The sequence below is a fragment of the Conger conger genome, chromosome 16, assembly GCF_963514075.1.
Source record: "Conger conger chromosome 16, fConCon1.1, whole genome shotgun sequence".
NCBI lineage: Eukaryota > Metazoa > Chordata > Actinopteri > Anguilliformes > Congridae > Conger > Conger conger.
The window spans coordinates 14,721,762-14,744,327 of NC_083775.1; the positions used below are offsets into that span (position 1 = coordinate 14,721,762).

The 22,566-nt window shown below is 45.5% G+C and overlaps 2 protein-coding genes across 3 annotated transcripts; one reads left to right on the plus strand and one right to left on the minus strand.

Annotated features, from left to right (window-relative positions):
* Positions 1-997: 997 nt before the first annotated feature.
* On the minus strand, positions 998-3,439 carry LOC133114511 (guanine nucleotide-binding protein G(I)/G(S)/G(O) subunit gamma-12-like). The gene is made up of 3 exons (XM_061223982.1): positions 3,365-3,439; positions 1,703-1,881; positions 998-1,158 (listed from the first exon to the last, which is right to left on the minus strand). The coding sequence occupies exons 2-3, from the start codon at positions 1,793-1,795 to the stop codon at positions 1,033-1,035; spliced, it is 219 nt and encodes a 72-aa protein (XP_061079966.1). The 5' UTR covers positions 1,796-1,881; positions 3,365-3,439; the 3' UTR covers positions 998-1,032.
* A 186-nt stretch (positions 3,440-3,625) lies between these two features.
* dhps (deoxyhypusine synthase) lies at positions 3,626-19,666 on the plus strand. 2 transcript variants are annotated; one of them, XM_061223980.1, is made up of 10 exons: positions 3,626-3,773; positions 7,415-7,617; positions 8,067-8,213; positions 8,828-8,949; positions 10,540-10,636; positions 11,230-11,316; positions 11,614-11,719; positions 11,956-12,059; positions 12,279-12,404; positions 16,852-19,666. In XM_061223980.1, exons 1-10 carry the CDS (start codon positions 3,629-3,631, stop codon positions 16,942-16,944), a joined length of 1,230 nt encoding a protein of 409 aa, XP_061079964.1. In that variant the 5' UTR covers positions 3,626-3,628; the 3' UTR covers positions 16,945-19,666. The 2 variants fall into 2 exon arrangements, with proteins under 2 accessions (XP_061079964.1, XP_061079965.1); XM_061223981.1 differs by lacking the exon at positions 3,626-3,773 and adding an exon at positions 6,733-6,974.
* The last annotated feature ends 2,900 nt before the right edge of the window (positions 19,667-22,566 follow it).

Below are 22,566 nucleotides of genomic sequence, written 5' to 3' on the forward strand. Positions count from 1 at the left end.
ACACACACACACACACACACACACATACACTACACTACACACAGACACACATACTACACACACACACAGAGATACATACATACACACACACGCACGCACTACACACAGACACACACTACACACACATACACACACACAGACACATGCACACACGCACTCACACAGACACACACACACACACACACACATACAGACACACACACACACTCACACAGCTTGGTGTTGTGCTCACTTTTATTGAATGAAAGAGACACTGCTACACTTAATCCGGATTCAAACCCATCGGCCACACACAATCAGGGCTATTCCGTGTCAGACTTGCACTAATATTACAGTTCCAAAAACACATTTACAACCACAGTCATAGTTTAGTTTATCAGATACATGGAATACATTACAAAACACAGGTTCACACATCACAGCCATGTAAACTTTTAAGTCGACCTGCTGATTCTTCACCTGCTGATTATAGCTGTGCTGGAAATGAGCAATCTGAGAACTGAGAATAGTAAAAAAAAAATTATGTATCTGTGTTTATATTGTGTTTGAAATACTTTAATACAATAAATACAGGTTTTGAGTTAACCATATTTGCTGTTTTAGGTTCTTGGTTATGTTAACATACTTAATATTGTTTACCAGTGCCTCACTCTTTAACCATGGAGAAACTACAGCATCTAATGTAATATATCTTTTAGTCCTACTCTCTGATAGGAATTCACTTTCGTGTCAGCCAGGCTGGAACTGTGTGTCTGACTGGAAGGTATCCAGGTCCTGCTGGGTGAGGCTGGAGGATGGAGGGGGTCGTGCTGGGTGGGGCAGGAGGATGGAGGGGGTCGTGCTGGGTGGGGCAGGAGGATGGAGGGGGTCGTGCTGGGTGGGGCAGGAGGACGGAGGTGGTCGTGCTGGGTGGGGCAGGAGGATGGATGTGGTCGTGCTGGGTGGGGCAGGAGGACGGAGGTGGTCCTGGCATGTGTGGTCAGAGGTTGCTGGTGTCTTTGGTCCCTCATGGTGACCCAGCGTTAAACAGCTCTACAGCAGCACGCAGGTCTTCTTGTCCTTAAAGGGGTTGGCGGAGGTGGCAATGCCGGTGAGGAGGGGGTCACTCCGACCGTGCTCCTGGCAGTACTGCACCAGCTGGGCCGCAGAGATGGAGATCTGCAGGGTACAGTGCCACCCCACCCAAACCCAGCCAAAAAAATCAGATGTTACATCCTCCGACTCGTTATTCAAAAAGCCATTTTATCTGTCTTCTGACATTCTAATCTAGACCCCACTGTCCAGTTAAGAAATGGTAAGATTCTGTCAAGTCCATCCATAAATTAAATTATTAAATGTGTTTCAGATCAACCTTATTGATGCCAGTTATTTCAGTTTGCCCAGCCCCAGAACAGCAATGACCAGCTACAAAGCTCAAACCATCTTAAAACCATCTGGTGCGGCCATATTCAGATTATGTACGATAATTAATCCAAAATATATGATTTTATTGCAGATAACTTTTTGAGCAACCCTCACAATGTATGTCTTAAATTTACAACAAATGTAGATTGAATCATCACTATGTTACATGGTGTTGCCCGAATCCCTCATTATTGTAAAGCTCTTTTCATAGCTAGCAGTCGCAGTCAGTCTAAATTAGCATGAGGTAGACCCAGTCTAAGTGAGTCTGAGCTGGGCGAAGCAGCCGACCCGCACTGACCTTGACCCTCTCCATGCCGGCCTCCACCCTGAGCTGCTCCACCACCCTCCGTGCCTGCAGCACACTGTTGCTGCTGCATCCTGTCCCAGACATCACTCCCAGCACTGTCCAATCACAGCAATCACTCCCAGCACTCTGTCCAATCACAGCACCCCTGGAGTCAGTGCCTTGAGCCTGCGCTGAAAAAATAAGACACAGCACAATTCCTTGATGGACTGATCTTGTTAGTCCAGCAAATAATTTCCTTTTACCGAAAACATCTGTCATACCGGAGAGCAGTGGATTAATGTTGTTCCATTCTGATCTTTGCTTTGTATCCGAAGAAGAAGCAAATATTGTAAATTGTTAACCTCTGCGTTATCATACACAAAATAGCCAGAAAACACAAGACTGGTGTTTTGAGAGAATGCGCTCTATGTTGTTGGCCGTCTCTCTGTCCCTTTTAACCCCCCCCCCCCCCCTCCCTTTTTTGCGGGGTCTGATGCCTCTTCAAAAGGGCCTGTGATGTTTGTGGTAGTGATGGGGGTAGGAAGGGGGGGGGGGGGGGGGTGGTTCAAAGGTGGCTCTGGTGGTCCAGAAAATGTCACAGAAGCATCACGTTTGTCTACCTGCCATCATCGGCAGAGACATATCAGCTGGGAGCTGATGGATCATAGCCATCTGACCCGGGATCTGGGGAGCTGCATTCTTTCATCTTTAGTATTCTTCTGAAGTACAAAGAATTTGACCTCTCCCTTTCCAGGAAGCCCTGCTATGCTTCCCCACATCCTGTAGTCTGGATTAATTTATTTCAAATTCGAGCTCTCTTTGTTGTTTTTTGGGGGCATTTTTGTTTTTACATTCTGAATCTCACCATTGGACTTCATGGAAGAATATTTTTGTATTCTTATCGTAAATTTGTCTCTTTTCGTGAGAATTGTTCGTACGGGTGTGCCACATTAGATTCAACAAACGCACCTTACTTCAGACAACTGTCGTAAATTAAGTCCCTTTTAATACAGTATATATGGCTCTGTAGGTGGTTTCCGTCAGATAGATGACCAATGGGATTAACAAGAACAAGGGACGACTGATACCTGATTGGGTAGTCTGTGGTTTATTTGTTTGAAACATAATAATATGGTGGACTATTCATTACGTTTTTACTTTTTCTTCTAAACAGTCCACTAAAATATGTTTCTGAAATGTGACATTTCAGGCAAGAAATAGGCAATGCAATTGCTGAATTTTGATTCATATTTGCTCTGCAAAGCCTAGTTTGGAAGTTTGATTGTGCTGTGTTCCTTGTGCCAGGTGAGCTGCATTGATATGTGCTACAAGGCTCTTGTTTACATTACTTGTACGACAGGTTAACGACCTGTTGTTTTTAAGTTTATACGTCATTCGCCCAGGGGAGGGGGAAGATGAGGCGCGTACCGGCACTACCACAATAATGTAACCACTAACCCCTGCCGAAATTCAGTGGCTGATCAAGAATATTGGCAAATTTGAACCAGCCGAACGGGATCCGCTCAAACTCCTTGCAACCCTTGAACGTGCAGTAGATTTGCATAGGCTCGCGGATGCTGACGCTGTTTCTTAACAGACTGTTAATTATTTAACAGAATACTTGCCAATGTGGCAGAAACGGGGATTTGTGAGTGCTGAAGGTCAGCCTCTTACCCGTGTTGACCCGATACAACCTCTGCTGCGAACTCAAGGGAGCGAATAGCTTTGTTAAAGGTGAAAGCTCAACAAATGAAGTGGGCTTCACAACATGGTGATGCTATTTTGATAGTAGACGAGCTGGCAAAAAAATTAGCTGCACTCTTTTCACAGAGCTATCAGCTCCAACGGAATGATCCATTTATATGTGACGCAATCACAGCAAAATAAAAAGGTGAACCAATCCGGGAAGGGCCACTTTCAAATTATGATTCACAGTTGATGGTTCATGATAATGTGCTGTTGAACAAAGACAACAATGAATTAGCATGGGTCCCACCACCAGGTTTATGGACTGATATTCTTTATTTTACCAACAATCAAAGGGGGCAACTGGGACCTGAAAAGGTTAAAGATCGCTTAAAAGGTATGTTCTGGTGGCCAGACATAGGAAAACATGTGGCTACATACTGCTTAAATGAGCACTGTCACGCTTGTTTCAGTTTAGTTTATTTGGATTAAATGCTTAAATTATGTGTGTAGGCCTTTTTAAAATCTCCGCCAGTGTAGCCGTTTCCTTGATATGAGGCAAAACGTTTAACTTCAACGTTAAACTTAAACTTAAAGGGAGGACAACCGAAGAATGTATTTCCGGAAATCAGCATGAATATTATGATTATTATCTCAGTTTAACCTTAAATTAACGTGTGGTGGACAATAATTCTGCTTAGGTTGAATTTTAATGTGACAAAATGACTGTTTTTGTGGCTTTTAAGCGCTCATTTTACCAGCATTCCATCAATGTTAAATGCTGGACCCCGACGGCACCGAAAAACAGGCAGATTTCACTGCCATTCCATTCTTTACGTATATGGAGCTCGAAAATGGTGACACAACAATAGCTTTTACTGGTTTACTTCACGCGCTCATACATGGCAGTTGGTGGCAGTTCGAACTGTCAAAAGTGTGACTGGAGCCAGGTCAATATTTTTGCTGGGTACTCGGTATGTCCAGCCTTATAAGTCCAAAGTCCCTGGTTACTTTTTCATAGTTTCAATGGATTTTGACAATAGACATGTCAGACTTCAATCATGTTAACGCTCTCGAGCGTGCGTCAAAGTTTAGGTAGCAAATAACAGTGCTGTATCCTTCTGACGTCATTTACATAGCTACAGAACTGTCCGATCACGTCGAATCACTGATAGAAACAAGATGAATTAATGACGATTCAGAAAATGTATAACTTTTAAAGATTTAAATAAATCCTATGGTGGGACTTTTGCCATTTATGGACGGTACGACAGAAAATTCCGGTGCCGTCGAACTTAATCGAATGCTTTTATTTATATCGTTCGAATGACCAAGTGCCGTTAAAAAGCAAATTGTATGGCTTTGTGCTATTCGCGTATGCTAGCTACATCATGCTAACATCGTACAGGGACCAGTAAAGGCTTAGAACACACTAGCACTTAGTTATTGTAAGTTTGATCACCTCTACTGTAAAGTAAAAAAGTGGACAAATTACGTTTTCTGTGAGAAACCTATTGGCGAGCTCACGTGCACACATAGCGGTCTATGTAGCGGCTTATGTAGACCGCTGTTTGTGCACGTGAGTTCGCCAATAGGTTTCTCACAGAAAACGTAATTTGTCCACTTTTTTACTTCACAGTATACTTGATCAAACTCAGTACTAGCGTGTTCTAAGCCTTTACTGGTCCCTGTACGAGGTTAGCATGATGTAGCTAGAATACGCGAATAGCACAAAGCCATACAATTTGCTTTTTAACGGCACTTGGTCATTCGAACGATATAAAGAGAAGCATTCGATTACGTTCAACGGCACCGAAAATTTCTGTCGCACCATCCATAAATGGCAAAAGTCCCACCATAGGATTGTTTTAAATACATTATACATTTTCATTAATTTCTCTTGGCCGCTATCGGTGATTCCGCGTGATCTGAGAGTTCAGTTGCAATGTAAATTACGTTGGAAGGATACAACACGGTTATTTGCTACTTAAACGTAGACGCACGATCGAGAGCGTTAACATGATTGAAGTCTGACACGTCTATTGTCAAAATCCATTGAAACTATTCAAAAGTAACCAGGGACTTTGGACTTATAAGGCTGGACGTACAGAGTATCCAGTGAAAATATTGACCTGGCTACAGGCAGAATTTTGACAGTTCGAACTGCCACCAACTGCAATGTATGAGCGCGTGAAGTAAACCAGTAAATTATGCTATTGTTAGGGAGGACAACCGAAAAATGTATTTCCGGAAATCAACATGAATATTATGATTAAAATCTCAGTTTAACCTTAAATTAACGTGTTGTGGACAATAATTCTGCTTAGGTGGAATTTTAATTTGATGAAATTACTGTTTTTGTGTCTTTCAAGCGCAAATTTTACCAGAATTCCATCAATGTTAAATGCTGGACCCCGACGGCACCGAAAAACAGGCAGATTTCACTGACCATTCCATTGTTTACATTTATGGAGCTCGAAAATGGTGACGCAACATTAAGGGTAAACATGTCCAGTGACGTGTGTCCCAGAAAGTAACGGGCACTCAAACTCCACCCTTGAATGCAGAGCAGAGGTTTATGGATGGCCACCCATCCAGGCGATCACATGACACTCCCACGAAAATATGGTAACGTAAGCATACCTAACTTGGCAGATATGACAGTGGAGGACGAGGTAACCCAAGATAACAGCCTTCTAGCTATAGTCTCTATGAATTGATAACCGGAAGGAAAATGCGTTTGCCAGAACATTTGTGGTTAGAAATTCCCAGACCTCTGGCAGTGGGGTGGACTGCAGAAACCTTTATTGGAAAGGGCCATGTACAATGGTGGATATATGTGGATAATGCATATACAAGGCCTCTTACAAAACAAGCAAAGGAAGGTCCACAATGAAATGGTACCATGTGGACCAATTTAATCCAAAACATAACCCCGATGCAGGGATTTAAAAAAAACGGGGGGCTTCATTATAGCATTATGCAGAGGTTATGTTACGTTTTGTCAAACAAACGTAATATCCAATCCTTTTATACTTGTATACTTTCATGATATTGTATTATTTTGATAACATTCAGCATGTCATAACATTATCGAATTTGGGCGACCTGTAGCGTAGTGATTAAGGTACATGACTGGGGCCCGCAAGGTTGGTGGTTCGATCCCCGGTGTAGCCACAATAAGATCCACACAGCCGTCGCTTTGGATAAAGGCGCCAGCCAAAATGGCAAAAATGACATGTCATTTGACTGTCCTATCACGAAAGGACATTTTTAGTGAAAGTTTCAGTGAATAGCGGTGGGTGTGTAACAGTTTATACTCCATCGTCTAAACGAACTGTACTGTGATTTGTAGTATGTCCCTTCCAGCTTGCCATAGTTCTTTTGAAGCACCCGGAAGCAACGCGTGTGGAAATTGCAAATGGCTGCGTCTTGAGTGGTGTGAGCACATAGAGTATAATGTGTATGAGCCACTGATGCAGTTCAGCGGCGTGAGCTACACGGGGAGTCCCCTTTCTATGAAAACTTGCCAGTAGTGAGTGCCCGAGGGGTAAAGTAAATAGGAATTGTGTACATCTCACTGTCTATAAATATTAAGGTAGGTAATTTACTGTATGTAGATTTGAAATTATTTCAGACAAGTGTGATTCATTGCGGTTAGCTCATGCGAATAGCAGACGTTAGCACACTTCTTCGTCCACAATTCTGTACGTTATTCAAAATCGTTATGTTTTATGACCAAATGGCACTTTAATGTGCTTGCTGAAACAATAAAGCCAAAGACATGTATATGACTACAAACTCGTCTGACGTGCCAAGCATATTTTCAAAAACAGAACGGCTAAAGTTATATGATAAATCAAAATACAAGCAATGCAGCTACTATTCCAATGGCTTGCATTGTCATTAAATAATTTCCCCGATCAATTACGGGTGCATTTTTTTATCGAATGTCTGTTTGTGTAAGGCAGCTAGAGTTGACTACATTTGTGGTACTGCTGAAATGGATTACGTGGCTAATTTCTTTTTCAAATACAGGGGATATGGACGACCAGGCTGCCCAGGAAGCTGCACGCCAGGCTGTGCTGGTGAAGAGCTGCACCCTGCCCGATGACATGCCCACGGTCCGGGGTTATGACTTCGACCGGGGGGTGGACCTGAAAGCGCTGCTGCAGTCCTACACCACCACCGGCTTCCAGGCCAGCAGCTACGGCCAGGCTGTCCAGGAGGTCAATAAAATGGTAAGGGCGGTTGGCTGCGTGTGACTGCTGTTCGCGCATGTCTCTCTAAACCGGCTGCATGAGTAGGTTGTGTAAAAGTTGTGCAGTCACCCCAGATTAGATCACTTGAAAAATGACAAAAAATAGACATATTAAAACAAGTAGCGATCAAATTAAGTCGCAGAGAGGCTATTTGACTTATAGCCTGTTTTAATAAGTGTGCCTAGATGGCAACGGTCTGACGCCCAGTACTTAATATTGTGCTTCTAGGATGCAGGTGGAAATTATTCCCTTTTATTCATTCTCAAGTGAAATTGAAATCAGTTTCTGCTTCATTAGTTGGGTTCTATGGCTGTGGTCAGTAATAGCGATTTGCTATTAATCATAGACAGAGCCAGCTATGCGAAGAGAACCGGTGCCTTTGTTGGCTGCTGATCTCATCCCTCCTACCCGCGTCCTCTGTACCGCAGATCGAGAAGCGACTGGAACCGGTGGAGGAAGAGGAGGGCAGCAGCCCGGGATCATGCTTGGGCTGCACCATCTTCCTGGGGTACACCTCCAACCTCATCAGCTCTGGAGTGAGGGAGACCATCCGCTACCTCGTCCAGCACAAAATGGTACGGCCCACTTGTAGCAGGAGTACTGTAAACTAGGCGGCATTGGAGCCATAAGACATAGACAGCTATGAAATTAATCAAACATCTAATTTTGGAACGTTAACAGAGGCATTTCACTGCTCTTATTCAGAGTGACGTACAGTGTATACACACATGTTTACCTGGCATTCATCCAACTTTGACTGTCTCTGCGTAATGTTTATGAACCTGTGAATGGTCACGTAATGGTCACAAATCAGGGAGATGCGTTTTTTTTTTATTTACCATGAGATGAAACCCCACAGTGTTTCTGCCTCCACTTCATGTCCTGGTTATTCCACACAGTGACCGCTCTCTGTGTGAAATAATACTTCCTAATGTTTGCACAGAATTTAGCCTTTAGCTAATTTTAGCTTTCTGCTAACTGAACTTACCCTGAGGAATCGCCTGTAGTTCGCTTTGTTTAATCCCTTTAATGAATTTAACTGCCTCAATCGAATCCTCCCCTAAGTCTCCTTTTACTAAACTCGGAAGAGATGAAACATCTTAAGTCTTTCCTCATAACCTTGATCTTTTATGCACGGAATAAAGTCTTGTTCCTAAAGTGCATGGTTCCCTGCCCTGATGCCCTGCAGGTGGATGTGGTTGTGACTACAGCTGGGGGAGTCGAAGAGGACTTCATCAAGTGCCTTGCTCCCACTTTCTTGGGAGAATTCAGTCTTCGAGGAAAGGAGCTGAGAAAGAGGGGCATCAACAGGTGAACGGAGGGACTGCACCTCTTGCTGTGCTTAATGGAGTTTAGCGAAACGTGCAGGATTCTCGAGAGTCCTAAACGGGTTCCGCGCCGTGGGCGAATTAAGTCGAAAGAAATACCGATGTTCTGCAGTGCCGAGGGTGTCTGTCAACAGAAGTGCACACGTTAGTGTCCCGAGGGTGTCTGTCAACAGAAATACAAACGTTACAGTGTACCAGGGGGTTATTTATGGGAATAAAGCAAAAACATGGTTTGGTGACTGTTATATTTCAACTTAACATAACATAACTTCCTTACTATCTGGAGTAAAAATATAATGTTGGTATCACAATAAATCTAAGATTCTCCTCTTTACAATACTATGAAGCCATATGTGTTTGTTCAGTTTGTTTATCCATCTACTAAAAACAAAAAAACATAAACAACCATCACTGGTTGTGTCAATACACAATACTATACAATTAATTACAGAACGTTCATTCAGACATTAGCCTACTCACAAATTATCTTGGATTAAATTAAATTATTATGTGCAGAACGTAGGCACGTCCTTGTGTTTGTAGGCTACCTTTATGCATAAAGCACACTTGTTGACATACTGTTCGAGTAACAGGAACTGATTGCTTAGAATTGGATGGCCGATTTATTAATTTATTTGTCACTCTCGGCAAGTTGCCTACTGTCTGCCTGCCTGTGGCCGATTGAACATTTCTCAAGCTTATTTTGATGGAAAATGGTTTTCACATCACCAGTGTAAGAGTCCGTTTAGGCAAACTGAAAAGCCCTGAAAAGAAATGATATATAACCATCAACATTGGTTTACTTTCTTCTGTCTAATAGTGTATTTAAAACTGAAATAATACAGAAGATATCACTATATCTTCCATTTCTCATTAACAAGTAATTATGTTCAGTATGAATGCGTTCTATTAGAGGTTTGCACATTGACACGACCAGTCTATGGAGAATTGAGGTGGTTAAAGATGAGCTGAAACTTCTCTATTTAATTTAGTCAACTATACGAGCATGTATATATTCCAAGGAATTAATCAAATTGTAATACTTGTGTATTTTCATACCAAAGTTAAAATTTTTCTGGAAAACACGATTTTACGTCATCACACCAGTGGCATAGAGTAAAAACCAATTTAGGAAAAATCCCGCCATTCTACCAAACAGTAAATTACGTACCACAGTGGATGAACCAATGACTAACTAATTTTAATTAGCAAGCAATTCCGTGGAACTTGGATAAGACTGAAAGTCAATAAACAATGAAGTGGAGTTAATGGTGTATTAAATCAGAGAGGTTAAGGTGTAGTAAAAAAAATCTAGAGGTTGGATATAAACACGTGTGCATTGAGGAGTCAGCTGAAGGTTATAGGAGGTTACATTGACATATTATAAACATTACATTACATTACATTACATGGCATTTAGCAGACGCTCTTATCCAGAGCGACGTACAACGAAGTGCAGATCAAACACAAGTATAAGTGCGAAGAGGACCTGAGAGCACAGTACAGTTCCGGAGTCATGGACAGTAACTCTCAGCGCATTTCCCCCTCCTCCCTCTGCTGCCCATCCCTACAGGATAGGGAACCTCTTGGTGCCCAATGACAACTACTGCAAGTTTGAGGACTGGCTAATGCCCATCCTGGATCAGATGGTGCTGGAGCAGAAGACTGAGGTCAGTAGCACCCCACGTTCACCAGCTCTGATCCCAGACCAGTCCAGCCGCAGGGGAGCCAGGAGCGAAGGGACAACTGGTTCACAACGGACAAATTGAACATGTTCGGCCAGTGTTTTTCTGTATTTATTTATTTACCTTTGTGACCTTCATGATTCTTTTTGGCGAGTACAGTATTTCTCTCTGGAAGTGTATGTATGCAAAATAATTCAAAATGATTTAGGACTGGGCACATTCACTGTTTCACACTGGTTACCTTCACTAAGCCTGGGGGGGGTCAGCTGCCAACCTGAGTCTCATTTACTGTGACCACTGGGGGTGTCAAAGTGGGGAGTGGGGGGAGGGGGGTGATTGTGTAGCCAGTTAAATGTAGTAGGGTGATTATGTGCCAGTTGCAGGAATCAAGTTTCTGTGGAAATGTAGAAAATATGCTGGGACTGGACAAACGCGCTGGTCTGTTCTCTGATTCCAGTGAGCATGACCTTCTTGCTCTCTGTCTCCCCCCTGAGGTCAGAACCGTGTTAGCAGGGCAGTAGCTCCTCCTGCGCTGGTTTCCCAAACAAATCCGAACCATCTCCCCCTCTCCCCTTCAGGGCACGCTCTGGACCCCCTCAAAGATGATCCATCGACTCGGAAAAGAGATCAACAACCCGGAATCTGTGTACTATTGGGCTTACAAGGTGAGACACAAGCAGTGCGCTTTCAGACACCTGCCCTGTGTACTGTTAAGAGTGTGCATGAACCACTGCTTTAAATGCCCAGTGTTTAAAGGCAACAATGTTGTCTTCCTGGTTTTCGTACTTAAAGTTCACAAAACTTTTGCAGCGACATAGGTTTTTTTGAAAAGCCCCTATCCCTGCACCCAGAGCCCAATTCCCCCTCCGCCTGTTTGCTGAACGGTTTGGCGTCACCCTGCAGTTCTTTCTCTGAGTGGCGCCGGATTCTGTGGCTGACCTTTTGTCCGCTCGGTTTTTCAGAATGACATCCCCGTCTTCAGCCCCGCCCTGACGGACGGTTCCCTTGGCGACATGATTTACTTCCACTCTTACAAGAACCCGGGACTGGTGCTGGACATCGTGGAGGGTGAGACTGCTTATGGGGCAGTGCACTGTAGACCAGTGGTGTTCTATGTGACTGTCGCTGTATGGAGTCTGTATACACAGTGTGATGGTTGCTCTCCTGGGTTAATGGCCATTGTTTTGTAACTAGTTTGGGCTTTGTCGTCCGCTGGTACTGAGAGGCTTGCTGATTGAGGTTGGTATTTATTTTTTCATCATAAAGGTTTTGTGTCTCTGTGTCTGTGTGTGTGCGCGCTTCAGATATCCGGAGGATAAACTCTAAGGCCGTTCACGCCAAACAAACCGGTATGATTATCCTCGGAGGGGGGCTGGTCAAGCACCACATCTGCAACGCCAATCTCATGGTAAGCCCGCCCCCTCTGTTTTCTGATTGGCTGACCCTTACATCATTGACTGCCCCTCTAACTAATGGCATGTGATCAGCTGTCAGTCAGTATTATCATTATTGATTTTGCACTGAATGAGACCTTTTGTCCCTATTCTTTTCTTTTTCCTCCTGTCTCTCTCCTCTCTCTGTCCATCATTTTGCCACCTCCTCTCACTGTTCTTCCCTTTCTTTTCAGCGGAACGGAGCGGACTACGCGGTGTTCGTGAACACGGGGCAGGAGTTTGACGGCTCTGACTCAGGTGCCAGGCCCGATGAGGCTGTATCCTGGGGGAAGATCCGTTTGGATGCCACACCTGTAAAGGTAACGTCTGCGCGCACACATGTGCACACACATGCACGCACGCGCACACACACACACACACACACACACACACACACACACACACACACGCACACACATACACACACACGCACATATACACACGCCCACATGCACATGCGCACACACGTGCACACACATATACACGCACACGTGCACGTATACGCATACACGCATATACGCGCGCACGCACACACACACACACACACACACACACACACACACACACACACAGAAACGTATACAGGTAACACTCGCACACTGACGCTTGCCCAAGTAACACTTGTATATTAGCGCTCGTTAAGAGAACATTCGTAGAGACATCTAACCAGTTAGCACAGCCCAGGAACAGTCTCTCTGGTCAGCCCTTGTTTTTTCAGGTGTGTTGTACTCAATAATGTTAGCAGTTGCTAAAAGACATTTCTAGAATTGTGCAGGACTTCCAGACACGTGTTCAGTAACCCCTTGAGCATGCGTACATGCCTGGGCAGGTGCACCAGGCCTTAGGGTCCCAGCAGACTAAGGTTTCTCTCTCCCTCTGTCCTCACTCCCCCTCTCTCCCTCTGTTTCTCTCTCCCTCCCTCTGTCCTCACTCCCCCTCTCTCCCTCTGTTTCTGTCTCTCCCTCTGTCTCTCTCCCTGTCTCCCTCTGTCTCTGTCGCTCCTTCTCCCTCTCTCCCTCTCTCCTTCCCTCTCCTCCCCTCTCCTCCCTCTCACACCCTCTTCCTCTCTCCTTCCCTCTCCTTCTCCCTCTCTCACCCTCTCCCTCTCTCCTTCCCTCTCCTTCTCCCTCTCTCACCCTCTCCCTCTCTCCTTCCCTCTCCCTCTCTCCCCACTTCTCCCTCTCCCTCTCTCCCTCCGTTTCGGGAGGTTTGCAAGCGTGATTAAAGCTGTACCCCTTGGATGTAGAGACCCAAAACTTAAACATGTTCAGTCTCTCAGGAGGCAGGTGTTCATGCTTTTAGATTCCCCTACACAGGATTGAAATGTTTCTTTCAGAGTTCAACACGAGGAAGGATCTTATTTGATATATACCAGTTCTGGCAGTATTAAGTATTAATTGTGTGGAGCTGGAGTGAGCCTAGTCAGGTTATTTGGGAGGGGGAGCTGTCTGAAGCGCTGGTGGCTGAGAAACGCAGGATTAGTGTACAGGAAGACATTGAATGTGAGTCAGAATCGGATATGTCTGTAGCGTCTGATCATTTTTCTCGGGGTGGAGACATATATACTCTCGAGGAAATCAGCACATTTCTAGACCAGACATATGGGAAACAAATTCATGTAAAAGATTTTTTCCGGTCTCAGCACTGCAGAAAATCGTGGGGTTAGATCTCCTAAGCGATAAAAAACGCTTTCGCTTAAGAAAACATGTAACGGCGATAAGGAAGGCGACTAAATTCGGAATTAATGGAGCAAAGAAAAAGAAAACGAAGTAAAATGGAAATGATTCCGCATTACAGGGTGTTCTCTCTCCTCTGTCTGTTTTCATTGACTGCTTCTCTGTCTTTTTTTACTTAACCCCCAGATGCAGGTTTTAAAGATTGGGTCATTACACATCAACGGTGGGAGGGACAGTCAGAAAAGGGCTTTAGTTTCGTAAATCGTTAAACAAAAGAAGCCAAATGTCGTTTTCCTTCAGGAAACACACAGTGATGAAGCTAATGAGGTTGACTGGGGCCTGTGCTGGGAGGGTCAGCAGATCCTCAGCCATGGAACGAACGTCAGTGCTGGTGTAGCAATTCTGTTTTCCCCGAATTTAACCATTCATATTTTATCCACCATGGAGGTGGTGAAAGGGCGGGTGGTTTTAGTTAATGCAGAAACGTGTATGCCCCTAATCAGGGATCTGAAAGGTCAGAGGTTCTCAGGGAGGTAAGAGGGGCTCTTACAGTGCAGCCATGGTGGGGGTGTAGTAGCAGGAGGGGACTAGAACTGTGGATTTTACTGTAGATCGGACAGGTGAAGAGCCTCACCTGCAGTCATCCACGTATCCGTCTAGTCTACTTACTGAACTGGAGCTGGAGGACGTATGGAGAAACGAGCGCCAAGCGGTGAGGCAGTACACCTGGGTTAGAATGGTAAACAATGCAATTAGTGCAGCCAGACTGGACAGAATATATGTGACAGCAACTCATATGGCTGGGTTACTGGGAAGCTTCATCTACCCCGTCGGGTTTACAGATCACCATCTGGTGACAGCGAATTTGAGCCTCTCTGATTCTCCAAGGGCGAAATCTTATTGGCATTTTAACAACAAGCTATTGCAGGATAGTGTTTTTCACAAGAAATGTCTATGTTTTTGGGAACTGTGGAGGAGGAAAAAAAGGCGACTTTGAAAAATTAAGTCAATGGTGGGAGGTTGGGAAGGCTCAAATACAAATCTTTGTACAGCAATATACTTCTCACTCCTCAGCAAGCGTAAGGGCGGCTGTCCAGATGCTGGAAAGGCAGATAAATACCATTGAGAGGAGGTTGCATGGCCAGGACAATCAGAACAGTGAGAAAAAAAGAAGAAAAACTTTGCTGCAGGAGAGAGTCAAGGGAGCCTTGGTGAGGGCTCGGTTCATGACACTCAAAGAAATGGATGCACCAAGCTCTTTCTTTTTCAACCTGGAGCGATCGGTGGCGCAAAAGAAGCAGATGGCGAGTCTCCGCCTCCCTGGTGGGAGGGTGACTGCGGACCCAGCGGAGATGAGGAGACACGCGGTGGAGTTTTACACTGAGCTCTCCGGGGCACAGGAGTGTGACCCAGCAGGGAGATGAGGAGACACGTGGTGGAGTTTCACACTGAGCTGTACGGGGCACAGGAGTGTGACCCAACGGAGATGAGGAGACACGCGGTGGAGTTTTACACTGAGCTCTCCGGGGCACAGGAGTGTGACCCAGCGGAGATGAGGAGACACGCAGTGGAGTTTTACACTGAGCTCTACAGGGCACAGGAGTGTGACCCAGATAGGGGCGGCCGCAGCCCTTGACTGTGAGCTCAGCCTGGAGGCGCTCAGCCTGGAGGAGCTCACAACAGCCGTGAAACAGCTGTCACTAGGCCGGGCTCCTGGAATAGAGGGGCGCTCACTACCAGTTTCCTGGCAACGTGCAGCACTCTCTCTCCTGCCAAAGAAGGGGGACTTGGCACTTTTGAGAAATTGGAGACCCGTCGTTCTCTCTGTACTGTATTGTCGAACAGGCTAAGGAAATATTTTGAGCTACTGGTTCACAGGGACCAGTCGTACTGTGTGCCTGTCCGCACAATTATGGACAATCTCTTTTTAATGCGTGATGTGTTAGATGTGTGTGCAACCTGTATGGACTGAATACTGGTATTGGTATCCTTGATCAGGAGAAAGCCTTTGATTGAGTGGATCATGGTTTATTTTCAACGTTAAGAGCTTTTGGTTTTTGGGAGCTTTTTTTTTGTCATGGCTGGGGTTATTGTATGAAGGGGCAACATGCATGATCAAGGTTGGGGGTGGGTTGAGTCACTCAGTCCCTGTTCAGAGAGGGATCAGGCAAGGTTGCCCTATCTCTGGTCAGCTCTACAGCCTGGCGATTGAGCCATTGCTCTGCCGCCTGAGAGACAAGCTCACAAGGCACATAGCCCTACCAGGAGCTATTCAGAGTCCCAGCCTGATGGGGTCTGCTTATGCGGACGATGTCACTGTTTTTATTAGAGGGCAGGGGGACGTTCAGTTTTTAACTGACTGTCTTGGGTTGTATGAAAAGGCTTCTTCAGCGAAAGTGAATTAAGGGAAATGTGAGCCACTGCCGGTGGGGCAGTGGCAGCAAGGGGGTGCTCGGAGTTGGGGTCTTAGTTGGGGAAGAAATGGGATGAAGGTTCTGGGGGGTTTTTTTGGTTTTCCAGAAACAGAACTGGGAGGGTGTAGTGGTGCCAGGTTGTCTTCATGGAAATGGTTGCTGCCTCAGCTGTCCTATAGGGGAAGAGTTCTGGTTGCCAATAATTTGCTGGCCTCGACTTTATGGCACGGATTAATCGTCTGATCCCGGAGGTGCAGAAGCTCCTGGTGGATTTCTTCTGGTCCGGACAACATTGTATCCGCTGCTCTATACATACCCCTGCATGAGGGGGGACAGGGCCTTGTGGACATCGCCTCAAGTGTTTGGAGTCCCAAACCCATCAGTTTTTACAGTGTTCTCACTTAGCAGAGGTTATTGGCCTACTGAAGAGGCTACTCAAGGCTTGGGGGAGGAGTTTTCATTTGAGGTCTTTATTTTTGGGCCAAGGTTCACGGCATAGATGAAGCTTGTACAAACACTTAATTAATTTTAGCCTGTGATGTTTAGCTTCAATTTGTTAGTGTCACAATAAAGTTGCCTTAAAACTAAAAAACTCTCTCTCTCTCTCTCTCTCTCTCTCTCTCTCCCCCTCCCCCTCCCCCTCCCCCTCTCACTCACTCACTCTCTCTCTCTCTCAGGTCTATGCGGACGCGTCTCTGGTCTTCCCTCTGCTGGTTGCTGAGACGTTTGCGCACAACGCTGCCAGACTGGCCGCGCAAAAGAAGGACTGAGGCCTTTCCTCTCCTCCTCCTCCTCCTTTTTATTTCCCTCCTTTTATCAGGTTTTGTCTTTGCATGTGCTCCTTGGGGAAAAAGAGCCTCTGTTTCCGGTCTCCGGTCTATTTTTGTGTTCTTTTACAAATGTGTGTCATGAGGTGGGGGTGTGGTGCAGTGAATTGCTGCTTGAATGCGCAACCAGAGTGCTGGACAGTACCAAAGATGACGGATGATGCATTCTGTGAGTTAAAATGTTAAATTCTATACTAGAATAAAAAAGGCAATTTTAATGAACAAGTCTTCGAGAGTTGCTTTCCCACCTTAATTTCACATTAAAAGTCTAGCTTACTTGACTTTTGCTTGTACACATTGGCCATAAGAATTGCCTTGTGCTTGTGGGTGGTGTGGTAAATCGCATATCCACTAGGGGGCTCTGTTGTTAAACCCAGCTCTTGTGCTGCCTTTGTTTAGAGTGCGATTGACAGTCAAAGTGGGAAATTGTACACCTAGTTTTACATATTACCCAGAATTCCAGGGTAAACATTGCTGATTTTTCTTAAAAATCAGGAATTTCCAATAAATATACCACTATCAGCGGATTTCATCTTGTTTGTTGTTGGCTAGCGACTTATATGCGTTTAGTAGGCTGCAACACCATCTTTTTCTCATAACCTTTGGTCACTTGTCCATTGTAGAGTGACATCACATTCCAGAGGCCTCCTGTAGAAGAGGCTGGATGTGCACTGGTGCAGTCACACCTGGGCGCTCTCAGTCCCAGACAGGGCAGACTGCTGTTGAAAACTTCTCCCTTTCTCCTTCTGCAGTCTATTCCTGAGCTGACCTTTTGAGTTGCATTTCTCTGACCGGATTAGTAAAAAGTCTTGACCAGTAATAGATTTAAGAGATCAATTCTTTGTGATGCCCCGTGAATAAGCTGCTCTTTACGATAGTGTTGTGGGTCGCCGTGCCCAGTCTGGCCCTTACAAGGCGAGTCTGGCCACAGTAAAGCTCCTCTGTGTTATTTATAGCGCTATCGCTGCGGTTGCGCTGGCATTTCCATCCGTCTGCTGATTCACAGATGGGGCGTGCTGGACGCTGTCGATCCCGGGGGGGATGTGATGCTAATCGCACACACACGGTCAGGTGATCACTGCTTATTATAGCAGACTGGAGCTGTGACTCGCTTACATGCCCGCCCCTCGCTTAACATCTTACTCCCCTATTGGTGCCACCCCTTCCACTGGCTACTGGCTCACCTCCTTGTAGGAAGTCCCACCCTTTGGCTGCAGTTACCTCCCCCTGTGTGATGCATGCTGCCCCCTGCTGCAGAGAACGCGGTCATGGTGTCCCAGCTCGGCTGCCCCAGAGCGGTCATGTTGTCCCAGAGTGGTCATGGTGTCCCAGAGTGGTCATGGTGTCCCAGAGCGGTCATGGTGTCCCAGAGCGGTCATGGTGTCTCAGAGCGGTCATGGTGTCTCAGAGTGGTCATGGTGTCTCAGAGCGGTCATGGTGTCTCAGAGTGGTCATGGTGTCCCAGAGCGGTCATGGTGTCCCAGAGCGGTCATGGTGTCCCAGAGTGGTCATGGTGTCCCAGCTCGGCTGCCCCAGAGCGGTCATGGTGTCTCAGAGCGGTCATGGTGTCTCAGAGCGGTCATGGTGTCCCAGAGCGGTCATGGTGTCTCAGAGTGGTCATGGTGTCTCAGAGTGGTCATGGTGTCCCAGAGCGGTCATGGTGTCCCAGAGCGGTCATGGTGTCTCAGAGTGGTCATGGTGTCTCAGAGTGGTCATGGTGTCCCAGAGCGGTCATGGTGTCCCAGAGCGGTCATGGTGTCCCAGAGCGGTCATGGTGTCTCAGAGCGGTCATGGTGTCTCAGAGTGGTCATGGTGTCCCAGAGCGGTCATGGTGTCTCAGAGCGGTCATGGTGTCTCAGAGCGGTCATGGTGTCCCAGAGCGGTCATGGTGTCCCAGAGCGGTCATGGTGTCCCAGAGTGGCTGGTCTAGGAGCATGAGCTCTGAGTAACCTTTCTCTGAATGACCTGTGACCTCACAGACCTCTCCCTTGTTTTGAAGAGCGGTGTGAGAAACCAAACGTGTCCTGGTTAAAGAGAATAAGGAAAATCGTGATTTTTCCGGTTCAAATCCTGACCTGGTCCAGCATTTAACCCATGATGCTTTAGGAAATGTCCAGCTGTCTAAACTGACCATGTTATTAAATGATAAGGTGTGTAAATGGATGTATATATACTGTATCTGGACATATGTTAGGCTAAGGCTACATTTTAATCGGAGGCTGGGGCACAGGAAAAGAAAAGCATGCTTTGTGAGTTTAGCACCCATTGGTGCACAGGATGTAACCGCGATACGTTCCCTGAGACTGTGAATTTGTCATGAAATGTGTGCGTTTGAACATTGCTCAAATGGTGTATACAGGTTACTGTGCTTCAGTTTTCACGGAGTAGAACCGGGCTGAACAGGCTAAGGAAGAAGTCAAGAGCCTTAAATTCTTGCCTGAATGCTGTGGGTTCAAATCCCAAACCGGTTGCTGCTCCTGAACCCTTCCACAAGGCCTCCAACCCAACGAATGTACATCGCTTAAAATATATGACTTCTCCTCAGCTATCCCTAATATATGAAAATGGTCAATCATGTGTGATAATGGATTGCATAATACTATTAAGTTGTGTGTCAACTGTATTTTTGATGTTGTATGCATGTCATTAAATTACAGAATTTAAATTTGCGAGTGTGTGTGTGGTTTTGAAAGGGTTAATCAAGAGTGATCTGGGGTGAGGTCAATGCGAAAAAACCATGTCGCTCCACACTCCGTAGATGGGCGTTCCTGTCCCATGCCAAAAACACCTACCTTTCAGTCTGCTGATCCATCCCCATTGGGCATCTGTCATCAGTCTAAAACCCAGTCTGTGTTTCTATAGTGCCTGCTGACAGCAAAATGTGAGCTCTCAATGTGCATCATGCCAATGTATGGACTGCTTGTTTATTTAGCTTGTTCACGCTCCAGGGAGAATGTGAGAAAGGGACCGGTTCCGATTCTTGCGAAGCCTTTATTTTCTTAAGCCGTCTGAAAAATAAAACTTTCGTAAGGGGCGGCGAGAGGAAGTAGAAAAAACAATTTGAATTCATTCAAAACGAGAATTAAGATAACATAGTTTCCCTCTGGGGAACGGCAGGCATCGTTGCGGTGCCAAGTTTTCTTATAATAAAAAAAAAAAACTCTTATAAATACCTTTATTTAATCAGGGAAGGCCCGAGAAAGAAAGAGAACAGGCTCTCTTGAGAAAGAGTGTTACACACGCACCGTTCTGTCTGGATGTGCCATGCAGAAACCCCCCAAAATAAGTGTCTCAACAAGTATTTGAGTCTTACATTTAGACTTAGATAATCTTATTGCCATTACTGTTTTGCTCAGACAAACATTATTGCCAATGAGGTGAGGGAGTTTGACTCAGTGACAAATTGGAAGAATGGAGAGACAGCTGGGAGAGGCCGGAGTCGTTTTGAGAGTGAGATTGTGTCGATGCCTTTTTAAGCTTTCTGTGTGTCTGTCTGTGTTTTCGATGGGAGAGAGGGGGGGAGTACCTAGCTCATCAGACGACTTAACTCTGTAAGCGCCCCGTGCGTCCTTTTGTTAGTCATTGTTTGCGTTACGTTTCCATGGCAACTCGCACCGCAAGTTGTTAACCTGCAGAGGTGGCGGCAGGTGAGGAAGGGAGAGAGAGAGAGCGCGTCGCAGTTTAACCGTCCATTTCTCAGAAACAGGAAGCGGCGTGAGGCGAAGGCCCCGCGACTGACGCAGCTCCTAGCGAACTGTTCATTTTTGTGTTGTTGTCGTTACCGGGGCAACCGGCCAGCGAGAGCAAACATCCGAGCCCGTCCTTCGGCCCGTCGTCGCCGTCCTCATTATCGTCATCGTCACCTTTAACACACACACCTGGGGAAGGGTGTGGTGAGGACAAAGAGCAGAGCACCTGGACCCGGCCCTGTCCCAGTCCTGTCAGCCCATCTCCGGCAGCTACTGCCTGGGGCAGAAGCAACGCACCGCTACCTGATTGGTTGTATGGTGCAACAGACTACTGCGCGATTGGTTGACGGGAGCAGGTGCTGCCCTGCACAGCTCTGAAGATACCATTGTGGGCAAAGGTGACCAGCCAGACTTTTATTCTCCAAAGCCTTTCTAAGACTGGATTCGCTATTCCCAGTCTTGCTCTGGAAAGGGTCCAATCCGGATATGGTCTAGAATTTGAATTTTGACTCAGTTGTCCCTTTATATGATGAGTCAGACATAATCATGAAATATTGAGCTGCATAAAGTAGATTACTCACAGGGACTAACCCAGAATCTGAGAAGCAGGAACAGAAAATGCTGAAACGCCAGCCACCCTGTTTTGCTATAGTCATTTGTCCAGTTTCACAGACACAGATTAGCCTTAGTCCTGGACTAAGTTGAGTTTTGGATGGAGAATCTCCATTTCAAATGTAAAGTCTCGGACTAAACTTAATCTGTCTCTGAGAAACTAAACCATTGTTTTTTTTTCCCAGCTCTTCTTATTTTGGGTTACTCCCTGTGAAGTAATCCAGGTAGGGATTCTTCTTGATTCATTTTGTGCTGTCCTTGCCAGCACATATTTCAGTACATATTTCTGTCCTATTATAGTTATAGCTGAGCCAATTGTTTTGTGTCTGTTAAATATAATTTTTTTTAGGTTTTCTGAATGGTCTGGAAGGTGAGGAACACCATAAGACAGGGGTTTGGGGGGTGTAATTATCCTCTTGGAGGGCTTAGGATCATCACCTGCCCTCCCAGCCCACTATCCCGGGTGTTTAAAGCAATGTGACTTTCCAGTTCACATTGCTTTAAACACCCGGGATAGTAAGTTTAATGGATTCAGTTTTAAATGAATTTAGAGTACTGTATGTGGGTTTGGTCTAATCAATCAGGAAATGTGTTTTTAAACCTGTGTCACAGTTCAGTGGACTTTCGGGTATGTTTTAGTCCTAACTGCCTTCTGTTCTGTCGGGTAAATTCTTCCTGTCTTTTTAACGAATTATCAAGTAATGTGTTCAATCAAAGTAACCCTCCATTGTACATCCGAATAGTTTGAAAACATACACTGTACAATTTGGGTGGTTTATCTTTGCTGCCTAAAGGCCCTTTTCCCCATGTATATCTGTTACCACCTGTTAGTCTGTGTATCTACTCTGAATTCCTCTGTGATCCTTTTGAATAAAGGCAAAAAATAAGTCATTTTATTATTAATATATGCATGTGAACAGAAGGTAATTTGTTAAGAAGTTTAGCAGTCAAACAAAGGCAATTCTTCAGCATGAAATTCATTCATATTTGCTGTGTCATTGTGGCTTGAGGTAACCATGGTTACACTTGCTTATTGGTATCAGTCTCTTGAGAGGTTTCGCCAGGTTCACTTGCATAAGTGCTGCAGTCGAGTCATAAATGTTTCTGTAGCCATTATTTCTCAACCCACGTGTGCAGTTGAGATGTGGAAATGAAACTGAGAAGGGAAGTGTGTGTGGAGGACAAGAAGCGCGTGTGGAGGACAGGAGGCGCACGTGGAGGACAGGAGGAGCACATGGAGGACAGGAGGTGTGTGTGGAGGACA